This window comes from Protopterus annectens, chromosome 9.part0 (assembly GCF_019279795.1).
Source record: "Protopterus annectens isolate FY-2018-M chromosome 9.part0, PAN1.0, whole genome shotgun sequence".
NCBI classification, from domain to species: domain Eukaryota; kingdom Metazoa; phylum Chordata; order Ceratodontiformes; family Protopteridae; genus Protopterus; species Protopterus annectens.
In genome coordinates, this window is record NC_056743.1 from 793479857 (window position 1) to 793493713 (window position 13857).

A 13857-nucleotide genomic window follows, 5' to 3' on the forward strand; every position below is an offset into this window, starting at 1 on the left:
TCCATAGCTTTGCAGACCAGGCTTATTAAGCTTATGGGCTGTAATTACCAGGGTCCGTGAAGCACTGCCTTTGTGGAGTGGGACCACAGTTGCTGCACGCCACTCTTTGGTGCGTATCCTGTGGTAAGGCTAAGATTAAACAGCAGCCTTATGTGTGGGTTTAGTTCCTCATTGAGTTCGTGTAGCACACAGCCGGGGACACCATCCGGTCCCATTGATGCTGTGTTTTTAGCTTGAGAGAGCAGCTCTCACCTGGGCATTTGAGATGATTGGGAGGCTACACTCTGCTGGGATAGATATTTCTCCTTTTGGGGGGGGGGGGGAGAAATTTTCACTGAACCTGTCTGCCAGTATGTTTGCAATGTCTGTGGGTTCAGTGATTTTTGTATAATTTTGGACTAATTCTGAGCATATCTGGGAGTTTCCACCCAGATTTCTAACATAGCTAAAGAAGGCCTTATGATTGTCTTTTGAGTCCTTGGCGATTTTTCTCTCAAAGTTGGCCTTGGATGATTTTATGAGTGATCGTAGTTTTTTACTAGTATTGATCAGAGATGTCTTCCCTTTTAGGGATTTTGCTCTATCTTGTAGTAACTTTCTCCTCTTGTTGTAAAGTTTGTTTATGGCTGGGGTCCACCAGATCGGGCGCTTGTCTTTGATGGAAAGGGTCTTGATTTTATTTGGGATTGCTTGATCCATGCAATCCTGGAGGTGCTCGTAGAAAGCATTTGTAAGGGATTCAATAGCGTGGGTTGTGGTTTCCAATGGCTCTGGGGCCTTGAAGGATACCACACCGGTCTTAAGAAGTGTGAAGTTGGCTTTTGAGAAGTTCTTCACTGTGGTCTTTTGTTGGGGTGGGCGGATGTGGATCTCCATTGAGATTAGTTTATGGTCTGATCTCACCAATGAGGGATATACTTCCGGTGTGGAGCATTTTGTCCCCATGTTTGTGATGATCAGGTCTAGTATATTTTCAGCTCTTGTGTGAATGGTGACAAGTTGTTCCATAGCATTTGAGTTTATGAACTCCAGGAACCTTTGGGCTAGGGTATTGGGGCTTGAGTAATGTCCCCAGTATATGTTTGGGTAGTTGACGTCACCCAATATGATGGTGTTTGGAGAGACATTTATACTCTCCAGTGTCTTCAGGAAGGCTGTGTGGGGTTCCTGAGTTTGAGAGGGTGGCCTGTAACATGCTACAAACTGTAGAGCAGTTTTGCCTATGGTTAATTGCACCTGAATGGTCTCTGATGCTTCGTGAGTTGCCACCAGCCTGGAGGTGTGGGTATCCTTGATGAATATGGATACACCCCCTCCTTTTGTGGTACGATCCGGGTTTTGGGGCCGGAACGCATGATATGAGGTAAAACCTGATAGCGCCGGGGTGCTCTCAGGAGCCTTGAACCAGGTTTCAGTCACAGCACAGACATCGATGTTCTCCATACTGAGGAGGGCTTCGAGGGCGTGAATCTTGAGATTTAGACTTCTGGCATTGAGCAGCATTACCCTTAGTTTTTTCCCATTATTGTTTTCTAGGGAGGTGGGTTTAGAATTTGAGCCTGGTCTAAAAAAGGCACCATGGGGGTGGCAAGAGCCTTTGCCAATATCCGGAAACCCAGGGGTGACAGGTGCAAGCCGTCCCTTGCAAAGCAGCGTGGCTTGTCAAGCATGTCATTCCAGGCAGACAGACATTGGATCCCCTTAGAATGACACCAGAAATTAAGCCAATTATAAAAACTGATCATTTTGTCTCTGTATTGTGGCATCATTCTTGGTGAAGGTAGGATACTGCTCAGGGTCAGGGTCATACCAGCCTGGGCTACATAATTTGAGAGCTCCTTTATGTCTCTTTTCATGTAGTCCAGGGAGGTACGTCTCAGGTCATTCACACCGGCATGGACAATGACTGAGTCATACTTGTACTTGCTGTGGAGTGACCTGAGTGCTTGTGTTATGTGGCGGATTCTAGCGCCCGACAGGCAGCTTACTGTGACCCTCTCCTTTCAGTCTGGTGAGTGGGACGTCAGTGTGTCTGACGATGGAGTCACCTATGACAAGTGTGTCTGGCATTGTGTTTGGCCTTAAGGGCTGTGACTGATTTGCACACTGACTTTGTGATCTATATGTTGCTTGTGTTATGTCATGAGGTGGCAGTTGTTTGGGTGTCTGCTTTGGAGGCCTCTGCTGTTTTGGTAGATTTTTGATCAGTGCCTCCGAGTATGTCTTTGTGTGTTTATGTGTTTGATTTGTAGTTGTGATAGTTCTATGTGAGACCGGGTTTATGGTGTGTGTGGTTACCTTCTCCTCCTGTCTGGTTTTGCCAGTCCTGAGTTGAGAGAGCTCAGCCTCCAGTTTGGCTATATAGTTGCATCTCTCGCATCTATTTGTGTTTTGTGGGAGGAGGAGAGGGTTGTCTGTGTACATGAGGCAATTGTAACATTGCCTCAATATTCCCAGATTCACCAGCTGAGCAGGAGAGGACGCTAGCAACTGACCCTTTGACATGCTAGAAGAAATGAAAAAGTTTGCTGTGTAACTGAGTCAGAAAGGACCTATAGGGAAGTGGGTACTCAAGGGGGTTTTAAGCTAGTGAAGTACTTTGTATAATATAGAAGTGCTTTACCGGACTAAAAAAATGCTTTAGGAACAAGTGCTGAGCTTTACAGATAGAGAATAGACTGTTTAGATTACAAGTAGAGCGGTTCTAAGGGAAAAAATGAAGAGCAGACTTTACGGAGCCAGAAATAGTTTAACCTTGTTTAACCGGCGCTGCCCGATGGTGCTCTAGTGGCAACTCCGCGCTAAATGCAGAAAAGGCAATATGTCAGTAGTACAGGCTAGCACACTTTAGTGGGCAGCCAAACAATTAAATTAAACAGCAAACAAACACTTTTCGACTTGAATTAGACTAATTTCGAATAAAATGTACTTTTAAGTGCAGATAATAAAAAATGCAGTAAATAACTATGAAAACAGTTAAAGCTTGTTCTAGGTAAGCAGTAGAAGGTAAAACAAATATAAAAAAAACAGCAGGATACTTAATCAGGAAAGCAGTCACTTTTTTTCAGTTCTCTGTAGCCAGGAAGACTCAACAAGACCACGTGGAGCTGTGTCTGAGCAATATGGCTTCAAAAAAATGCTACTTCATTTCCTTAAATTCCAGGAATAAATCTGAAGGTCCACCCCTGGATCCAAGGTAGGATCGTTGAGAGGTGGAAAAACGTACGCCCATGGCAGATAGGGTCTTTCCATCCTTCTCAAACCTGGCTAAAATGGCTTTAACCTTTGGGCGAACCAAAGAAGACTCATCAACAGGAGCATTGATGAAGTAAGACTTGAAGTGCATCCAGGCGTGACGTCTCATGACAAGGCCTAAACCCACAGCTCTGGCTGCCCCCTCGGTTGTATGGGTGATCAACAGCATGGAGGAATTAGAAATGGACTCCAGGGTGGCAAGCTGTGAGGCAACTTTGTCACGTACCTCATCAGACAATGCTTATGCCACGGTTCCTGTAAGGTCTGTAATCAGGTCCCTCTGAAGACGGGTAAAATGTACCAGGTAGTTCAGTGAACGTATGGCAAAGGTCGCTGAAGCATAAACCTGCTTCCCTAGTCTGTCTATTGTCTGGGAATCCCTGTTCAGAGGATGGACAGTTGAACTCTCTTCTTCAAGTTCTTTTCTAGTGGCTGCCGCCGCCACCACAGAATCTGCTGGCAAGCCTTTAGACCAATGAGGGTGATCTGTGGAGGAGAAAGAATTTTATAAGGCCTCCGGGGAATTGGCTCAACGGTATCATGAGCATTTCAAGTGAGCTGCACAATGAGCTTGACTAGCTCATCCACAGGCTGGGTCACCCAGGAAGTAGAGGGTTAGGCACAGAAAGCTTGGAATAATATAGATTCCTCAGCAGAAGGGTTTATGGGATTTCAGCCAGCCCTCTGTTTCAGTATCTCTAGTATGTCTCCAAATGAGACATCCTCAGGGGGCGACTGTGGGGACCCTTCTCACTTATCAAAATCTGCATCTTCAGTGAATCTACGTGCTTCCTCATGGACGTTCGCTTATGAGGTGGCTCTTCAGGGAGATCATCTGAAGAGTGGGTGCCCTGAAGTAGGGTTTCTTGCTGCTCCCATGCCCGATGTCCAAGCAAAGTGGACTGTGTCAGCTGCATACAAGAGGAAATACTAACGTCTGGTTCCGACACTGAAGGTGCCAACTGCAAGCTTGCGGAAGCAAGAGCCCTCGCCATCACCTGGAAGGCAGGCCTACCTGAAGAGAAGGACAACCTTGGAACCGGGGTCACACCCATTCCAATGAGTTGAAGCCTCGAGAGGACTAGGAGCTGCCAAAACAACCAGAACCATAGACGGTGCCATAGAAAAAATTGGCACTGAACTAGGGGTCAGGGTACCAACAGGCCAGTCATGGTCCCAAGGGTGGATTGGCTCGAACGAACCACAGTCCACAGGGTAGGCTCTGAAACCATGGAAGAGAACATAACAGGAACTGAAGAAGTTGGCACCGGGATAGTCAACGGTACCAAGGGCTCCAAAGCCTGAGAAGAGGTTGAAGTAAGATATGTTGGAGTCTGTGCAGAAAATCGCTCGGCTCTGGCTGGGAGGGAGGTCTTGGTTGGGGTTGGGAATGCCAATGGCTGCTAGGAGCTGATCAACAAGCCTCATCGAGCTCCGAAAGACTCCTGGTTGAATGGGTGGGCATCCCCACAGGGGAATCAGGCCTTTCGAGGAAAGGACTGTATTGCTATCCAAAAAAGGGGTCAATGGGTATCTTGTCCTTGCTTAAAATTCAAGATCTAAGGACCTGTGTATTGTGCAGGGGAGGGAATGACTGGATTGGAGGGAGATACTATTGTTGGTGCAGAACATGTGTCTGGTACCGAGGGAATTATCAGTGCCGTAGTCGAAATTATAGTTGCTGGTTCCAAAGAAAACGCTGATGGCACCATACAGAGAGCTTCAGGCTCTGCTGCCAAGAGAGTCAGTGCTGACATTTTAGGCAGTTTTGATTTTGGTTCTGTAACAGCCTTGGAAGACTTCAGTTCCTTAAAGCTAGGAGAGGTCGGAACCGAGTGACCTCTCTTTTTACTGTCTTTTCTAGGAGGTGCTGAGACCTCCACCTCAGATAGTGCCTCTGAAAAGGGAGTTTTCAGTAGTCCTTTCAAGATTAATTTATTTTTTCGCTCTGCTAAAGTGTGAGAGTTGAACCCTTTACAGAGTTCACAAGGTGGTTGAACTTGAAGGTGGGGGACTCCAAGACAGTAGACACACGAAAGATGTCCATCCGAGTTGGGCATCTTTCTCCCACATTTATCACACTGCTTAAATCCAGTTGTTCCTTTTTTATCAAACATTATCCCAACACAAACACAACGCAACTTTAACTATATCAAATTCAAGTCAAAAGCCGAGAATAGGTAAACACACACAGACTGAAAAAAAGAATTTTTTTTAACAAAGAAAGGTAAGGAAAGAAGGGAAGTTTCTAGAAGGCCAGTGCTTGCTTGGGCTAAAGGGAAGTCTCTGTGTTCACCAGTGGGAGTGGTTAACACTGAACAGCCTGCCTGTCCCTGGAGGAGTGGTTACTGCCTAGAAGCTGTAGTTTTATTGGCCATTTTGGGTCAATTCTAAACTCCTTGATCTGTCTCTCTTAAAACCCGGCTACCTTGTGGTTTTGGCATCTTTTCAGGCTTGCTAGTTGTTGCTGAAGCACCTACCAAGGGGAGAAAAGAAAAGGAGCCACTTTTGTGATTTTAAGTATTTTCTTCTGATTTTTTGTTAAGTTTTACTGCTTTGCCGCCTACTTTTTGGCATTTTCCGGCTTGCTAAAGTTTATATAAGTAACAGTACTTGGAACACATCTAGAGCCTGTTTACTGCATTTCCTGTGTTGCACTTAATTTAAAATAGTTTTTTTTTCTAAAAACTGCATTTTACCTGATTTTGGCCTAGCACTCAAGTGTGGGGTCATTTATTGCATTGTTGTGATTATTTTTGCTGCTTATGTATCTCTGTTACCTTTAAACTACAACAAAAAGAAAAAAAATCTTGCTTTTTTCCCACTTTCTGAAAGTTAAGAAAGTTCAGTTACAGATTTGCTGTTCTGAACTGTTTGGAAGTTTCTAGAAGGCCAGTGCTTGTTTGGGCTAAAGGGAAGTCTCTGTGTTCACCAATGGGGGTGGTTAACACTGAACAGCCTGCCTGTCCCTGGAGGAGTGGTTACTGCCTAGAAGCTGTAGTTTTATTGGCCATTTTGGGTCAATTCTAAACTCCTTGATCTCTCCCTCTTAAAACCCTACAACTCTCTTTTTGCGCGGTTTTGTGCACTGAGCAGCATCGGGCAGCGCCGCCTAAACAGGTTTAAACTATTCCAGGCTCCACAAAGTCTGCTCTTCACTTTTTCTCTTAGAACTGTTCAAACTCTCAAAGTAATCACTCTATTCTCTTTCTAAAGCCCTGCACTAGCTCAGCTCTTATAAGGAAACACTAACTAACTAAAGCACTACACCCTCCTTGACTTCTCATAAGTATTAGGCTCCCGATTGGTCCTTCCTGATCAAGTGAAAAATCAGTTCCCTTCCCTAATCTGATCAGTAAAAAAACAGTTCCCTATACTAATCTGGTATGTCCAAGGGTCAGTTTCAAGGTTACTCTCCAGTCCAGCTGGTGAATCTGGGAATTTTGAGGCAATGTTACAATTGCCTTATGTACACAGACAACCCTCTCCTCCTTCCAACAAACTTTAATACATGTGAGAAATGCAATTACACAGCCAAACTGGAGGCAGAGCTCTCTCAACCTAAGACTGGCACAGTCAGTCAGGAGGAAAAGGTAACCACCTACACCACAAATCCGGTCTCACACAGACCTATCGCATCTGCATACCCAACACATAAACACACAAAAACATATTCGGAGGCTCTAAATAAAAATCTGCCTAAACAGCAAAGACCTCCTAAGCAGACATCCAAGCAACAGCCACCCCTCAACAATACCCACAAATCACATATCTCATCTCACAAAATCAGTGTGCCTCACAGTCACAGCCCTTAAGGTCAAACAACATACCAAATACACTTGTTATAGGGGACTCTATTGTCTGGCACACTGACGTCCCGCACACCAGACAGAACAAGGAGAAGGTCACTGTAAGCTGCCTGTTGGGTGCCAGGATCCGGCACATAACGCAAGCACTCGGGTCACTCCAAAGCAAGTACAAGTATGACTCCGTCATTGTCCATGCTGGTGTGAATGACCTAAGATGTACCTCCCTGGACTACATGAAAAGAGACATAGAGGAGCTCTCTGACCATGTAGCCCAGGCTGGTATGACCCTGACCTTGAGTAGCATCTTGCCCTCACCAAGAATGATGCCACAGTATAAAGACAAAATGATCAGTTTCAACAATTGGCTAAAGTATTGGTGTCATTCAAAGGGGATCCAGTGTCTGTCAGCCTGGGATGACATGCTCGACAAGCCACGTTGCTTCGCTAGGGACGGCTTGCACCGGTCACCCTTAGGCTTTTGTATACTGGCCAAGGCTCTTGCCACCCCCATAGTGCCTTTTTTAGGCAAGGCTCAAAGGACAAACCCACCTCCATAGACAACCCAAGGATAAAAAAACTAAAGGTAATGCTACTCAATGCCAGAAGTCTAAACCTCAAGATGCACGTACTCGAGGCTCTCCTCAGTATGGAGAAAATCGAAGTCTGTGCAGTAACAGAAACCTGGTTCAAGGCTCCTGAGAGCACCCCAGCACTACCAGGTTATAACTCATACCATGCGTTTCGTCCCCAAAAATCGGACCGAAGCACAAAAGGAGGGGGAGTGTCTATATTCATCAAAGATACCTACACCTCCAGGTTAGTGGCACTGCACGAAGCATTGGAAACCATCCATGTGCAACTAACAGTGGACAAAACTGCCTTTCAGTTTGTAGCCTGCTACAGAACACCCTCCCTGTTACAGGAACCCCACTTGGCATTCCTGAGAACACTGGAGAATATGAAGGTCTCTCCAAACACTAGGTTATTGGGTGACTTCAACTACCCACACATTGAGTGGGAAAACTACTCAAGCCCAAACACACTCGCCCAACGGTTCCTTGAATTTATAAACTCTAACGAGATGGAACAACTGGTCACCACTCCCACAAGAGGGAACAACATATTGGACCTGGTCATCACCAACATGGGGACTCTATGTTCCACACCAGAGGTAAACCCCTCATTGGTAAGATCAGACCATAAACAAATTTCCCTGGACATCCATATCCCGTCCCCACCCCCAGCCAAGGAAATCACTGTAAAGAATTTCTCAAAAGCCAACTTTGCACTTCTCAAGACTGAGGTGGAATCCTTCAAAGCCCCTGGGCCAGAGGATAATACAGCCCAATCTGCAGAATCCTTTATAAATGCATTCTATGAGCACCTGCAGGAATGCATGGATCGTGCTATCCCAAATAAAACCAAGACTCACTCCTCCAAAAACAGGAGACCGGTCTGGCGGACCCCGGCCATAAATAAGCTATACAACAGAAGGAGGAAGCTACTACATGACAGAGCAAAATCCCAAAAAGGGAAGGCATCTCTGATCAGTATTAGCAAGAAACTTCGATCCCTCAAAATCATCAAAGGCCAGTTTCGAAAGAAAATTTGCCCTAGACACTAAAGATAATCACAAGGCCTTCTTTAGTTATGTCAGGAATATGGGTGGAAACTCCCAGATATGCTCTGAATTATTGCATAACGGTACAAAATATACCAAACCTACAGACATAGCCAACATCCTGGCAGACAGATTCAGCGCAAACTTCTCTCCCCCTTACCCCCCAAAGGAGCAAATGCCTATCCCAACTGAATGTAACCTCCCTGACATCACAGATGCACAGGTGAAAGCTGTCCTCTCCAAAGCAAAAAACACAGCATCTATGGGACCGGATGGTGTACCAGGCTGTGTCTTACACAAGCTCCAAGAAGAACTGAACCCTCACATTAAGTTACTGTTCAAACTTAGCCTTACTACAGGATATGTACCCAAAGAATGGCATACAGCTACAGTGGTCCCACTCCACAAAGGTGGTGCCACAACGGACCCCGGGAACTATTGCCCCACAAGCCTGACTAGTCTGATCTGTAAAGCTATGGAGCGTATTATCATGGAACTCATAAACAAAGACATTGGGAGCCTCCAGACACTGGACCCTACCCAATGCAGCTTTGTTAAGGGCAGATCTTGCCTCTTAAACCTAGTTGATTTATTTGAAACAGTTACCAAAGCCATAGATCAGGGCAAGGTAGTCCACACAGCCTACCTCGACCTCGCAAAAGCCTTCGACACAATACCCCACTCGGGCATCATAAATAAGCTTACCAGCTGAAATATCAACCCCTATATCACAAGATGGGTTGCAAACTGGCTCAGAGATAGAACCCACATGGTCAGAATCGCAGGTGCCATGTCCGAATCCAAACCAGTTACAAGTGGCGTCCCACAGGGCTCAATTCTGGGACCTCTCTTGTTCGGTATATACTTCTCTGAGGTTCAGGCTAACACGGGGGGATTATGGCTGACAAAGTTCGCAGATGACTGCAAATTGGGGGCCATAATCGAATCTCCAGCTGACACAAGCATCCTCCAAAAGGGTCTCACAGAGACGGATGCTTGGTGCCAGAGCCACGTCCTCAAGCTAAATGCTAAAAGTGCATAGTCATCCCCTTTGGGAAAAACAAGGTGCCCACAAATTACCACATAGGTGGTAATCCATTAAGTACGGAAGAAGTAATTAGAGATTTGGGGACCAACGTAGATAGTAATCTCTCCTTTGATAATCACATTGCCAAAGTGGTTAGAAAGACCTTCTATATAGCCCACCTTATCACAAAAGGGTTTGCATCTAGATCAAGAGAGGTCATTGTGCCCCTCTACTCGTCACTCATCAGGCCCATAATTTAATACAATGCCCCTTTTGGGATGTACCTTACCCGACACCTGTAGCAACTGGAGAGACCCCAAAAGTACCTCACCAAGAGGATCATGGGCTACAAACAGCTGTCCTATGCAGCTCGACTAAAGAAACTCCAGCTCTACTCAGTTGCTTACCGCCTACTCAGAGGCGATCTATGCCTGACGTACAAAGCCATGTCAAACCCAGAATTAATGGACATGCTCCACCTCAAAAAAATCCAAGTCCCTTAGAGCTACACGCTCCAGGGACTAAAACCTCAGCACAAAAATAAATAGGACGTGCTGGAGGGACAGATTCATTTCCCAGAGGCTCCCCTCACTCTGGAATAGAATCCCAATTCATGTTAGACACAGCCCCTCGCTGACCCTCTTCAAGCTAAATCTGAACGTGTGGATGGGAAATCGCAAATTCACCCCTGGGATCTCTTCTGTGTCCCTGCTAGACAGAGGCACAGTAAACTAATCTTAAAAGGGTACCTTCTGTGACCTACTTTACAGAGGCACAGTAGGCTAATCAAATAGGGAGGCGGAAGCCAAATACACTCTGGCTAGGCTTACAAATGCCCTAGGGCAGATAGCCTAGTATCTACCTATGAACCTATAAAAAGGGGGATGAATGCCAACAATGGTATGATAATTACCACAGCGGTAAGGGAGGGGCCTGTATCAACAATGGTACTAAGAATACCAAATAAATGGTAAGAAAGGGGCTAGAACCACTCCAGAATCAACAAAGGGTAAGCAAAACTATCAATGACCAAAGAAGCAAAAAATATTTAAGAGACTAGAGAGAATTTTACAGAAAATATAACAAATATCCACTACTTAGCTGAGAGCTGGCTTGACACGTCTTGAGAAGTACGTGGCAAATGAGATCTGGGGAGATGAGGAGAGGGCACTATAGGTAAGACTTGGCTGGAGAGTTTTTTGGCTGGCGTGAGCTTGTTATATTAGCCGGGTCGGTTCCAAGGATGGAACCGAGACCCATCAATAAGGAATGAATGAAGATTAACAACATCAGATTCATAGTTTACTACAAGCTAATAAAACGTAAGCAACACAGAACTGTACATGTTCAAAATCAAAGCAGCTGTTTATCATCTGCTGTAAACTGTCCTTATACAAAGTCTGGTTTGCTGGTGTCATTGCAAAATGTTTTAAAGCAGTTCCCAAATGTAATGGATCAAAATGGCATACATTAAACTTGTCAACACTAATGCTCAGTTTAAGGCTGAGGGACATATTTATTTGCCAGTGGTATAACTATAAACCTGCAGGAATCCATCTATACTTGAAAGATAAAATATCATACCTTGCCACAGAAGTAAAGCATGCAGTATATTTCAGTACCATATCACTGTTTCCCATTAAAATTTAAGCAAATCATTTAACGGTCCACACTCTACCAGTATATCAGAATCCCATGGCTCAGGGGTAACGAGATATAAAATGACAACTGTACTTTTTCCCCCCTCATCAGAGCTAAAATTATCTGTTTTGCGCTACACACAATAGCAAGCAAAAGTCAGGCTACTGCTATTTATACAATTATCTTTAAAAGGCCAACCATTCAGCTTTCACTCTCCTAAGAATATATGCTAAGTATTTGTGGATTATTCTATCAAAACAAATCTGCTTTTATCAGCAATGATCTGTAACTAAATATCTGTGTGTTCATAGATCTAAAAACAGCAATCAAACCTCAGCTTTTAGAAAAAAAATGAGTAGAACGCTCACTCATTTTGCCTTTTGTTACTTAGCGGCAACAAGGTCATAAAATGGTATACATTAAACACTGTTTTCAGGCACATGGCAATTATAACACAAATATTTTCTATTGTGTTTTTAAGGTCTAATTTAAAGCAAATGTTTCAACACCAATTTCAAGTTTACACTGCTCAAAAACAAGATTCTGGCACTTATACTAGTAGAGTGAAACATTTTTGTTTTCTGACTTCACAATTTCAAGCCATTTTTCTGAAGGGTAAGGTACTTAAATGTTAAGTTAAGAGAAAGGAAAAAGGTGAATGACAATTTAAAATCAATTTGATGTGTTATCCTGAGGGTAGACAAACCAATTTTCATTCCTTTGGGGCTTCCTTTTGGTTAGGATGGGCGGCATACAGAAAAGCGGAAAAGGATAGACCGCCATGCCTAGACTGAGCTACTCATTAACTTCCTTACGCTGTCATCAGTAGCTGCCTTATCTATTATCACCTCAGGCAGAGGGCGTCCGCCGGGCAGAGTAGAACCTGGACCACCGATAAGGGAGACCACACCATTGCAATTCACTGTGCTGTTCCTCTTGTGCGGGAGAACGGGGAAGATTCGTGATGATCTGCTGCCTTGGCTGTACCCACTGTAGCTATTCCTCCTCTCATTTGGTCGCACAGGTATAAACAAAGAGTCGCGTCTGCCTTCACTCTCCTCTACTGTACTATTCTCATCATCTGCAAAGTCATTTTCGGAACCTGCATCTCTCATTTTGCCTTTAAAACTGAAGATACTGCTTCGGCTGTTATGTCTTGAGAGAAAAGGGGTGCCAGGAATACTAAGCAGTGACTGAAACAGAAACAAATGAAAAACAAAACATTTATTGTAACAAAGAAAAGGCACATTTTTTTGCATCTACTGTGATTAGCTTTGTTGTCTAGTCTTCCTTACTGCATCAAACCAATATATTTTAACCTTTGTAAACAACCTTCCTCTGCAGGCTCTTTGACTCTTTACGTTAAATTTCTAACAATAATTTCTGATCATTAGAAATTAAATTTATTGATACTTTTCATTACTGCTAAATTGTCAAATTCTGAGACAATACAGAAAACTAACATCTTTAATTCATAAATTTGTGATCAGTCTATTACAGCTTATAACAAGATATAGCATTAATATAAATGGATTCAAATACCTTCTTTTATCTTTGGAAACAGAAATCAAACTGCTTATTTTCATGAATCAAAACAAACAAAATAAGCAAAACATTTTAATAATGCAAAGACAAATATTAGACAAATGTTTTCAATTTTAAAATAAATAAACCAATATTCAATTTTTTATATACATATACACATGGGTCTACTTCCAAATTCTGTACTTTCAGAACTTCAAATTGCTTATGGTCAAGACCATAAGATCGACATTTCGAAAGTTAAATAAAAAAAAAATAAATACATTTTTTTTTACATTTTTGCAGGGGTGCAAGCCCCCTGCACCCCCACACCCCCTGCTGATTAAATATACCAACTCCTAGTTCACACTACAGCGAGGAAAATGGTAAATATAATGTTCTGTGCTGTACAGCAATCTCCATTTAAAGGGTTAAAACTTTCAAAACGTTGATCTTATGGGTCTCGACCATAAGCAATTCAACGTTCTGAATGTTTGAAATTTAGAAGTAGACCCATATATGTGAAGTTTACGGCTTGTCGAGTTCTGTTTTTATTACACATCAGAACTGTTTAAGGTAAAGAATTCAACACTATATATATATATATATATATATATATATATATATATATATATACACACACATATACTGTGCAAACATTTAATGATACAGCTTCTACAACAAAATTCCATGCAAGTACGTAATGCTGGATACATTATAATGTCTTCTTCAGTTTCAGTTTATCACCAAAAGCTACCATAGTTGTGTGCTTACTGAACATTGTTAACATTTTCTTTTCTATAAGAGATGCTTAAGCACTAATCTAAAAAGGGAACTAGATAAATGGAAAAAGATGAAACAGAAGGGAAGATTAAGTAAACTCTGCAGTGCACCAAAATCTCCGAATCCCATGGACATATTCTACACAAAATGACTTTTGGCAGATTCAGAGATGCATCTCATACTTTCTTACCATGCAATGT

The 13857-nt window shown here is 43.3% G+C and overlaps 1 protein-coding gene across 4 annotated transcripts in view; it reads right to left on the reverse strand.

Moving 5' to 3' along the window:
- The window catches only part of SCN8A (sodium voltage-gated channel alpha subunit 8), a 1580263-nt gene that overhangs the window by 1120764 nt on the left and 445642 nt on the right, over window positions 1–13857 (reverse strand). For 2 of the 4 annotated variants that reach the window (XM_044083431.1, XM_044083429.1), the window contains exon 6: window positions 12202–12546. In XM_044083431.1, coding sequence (XP_043939366.1) covers window positions 12202–12546 — 345 coding nt within the window. Of the gene's footprint in view, window positions 1–12168; window positions 12547–13857 lie in introns of all 4 variants that reach the window. The other 2 variants (XM_044083430.1, XM_044083428.1) reach the window with 1 other exon arrangement.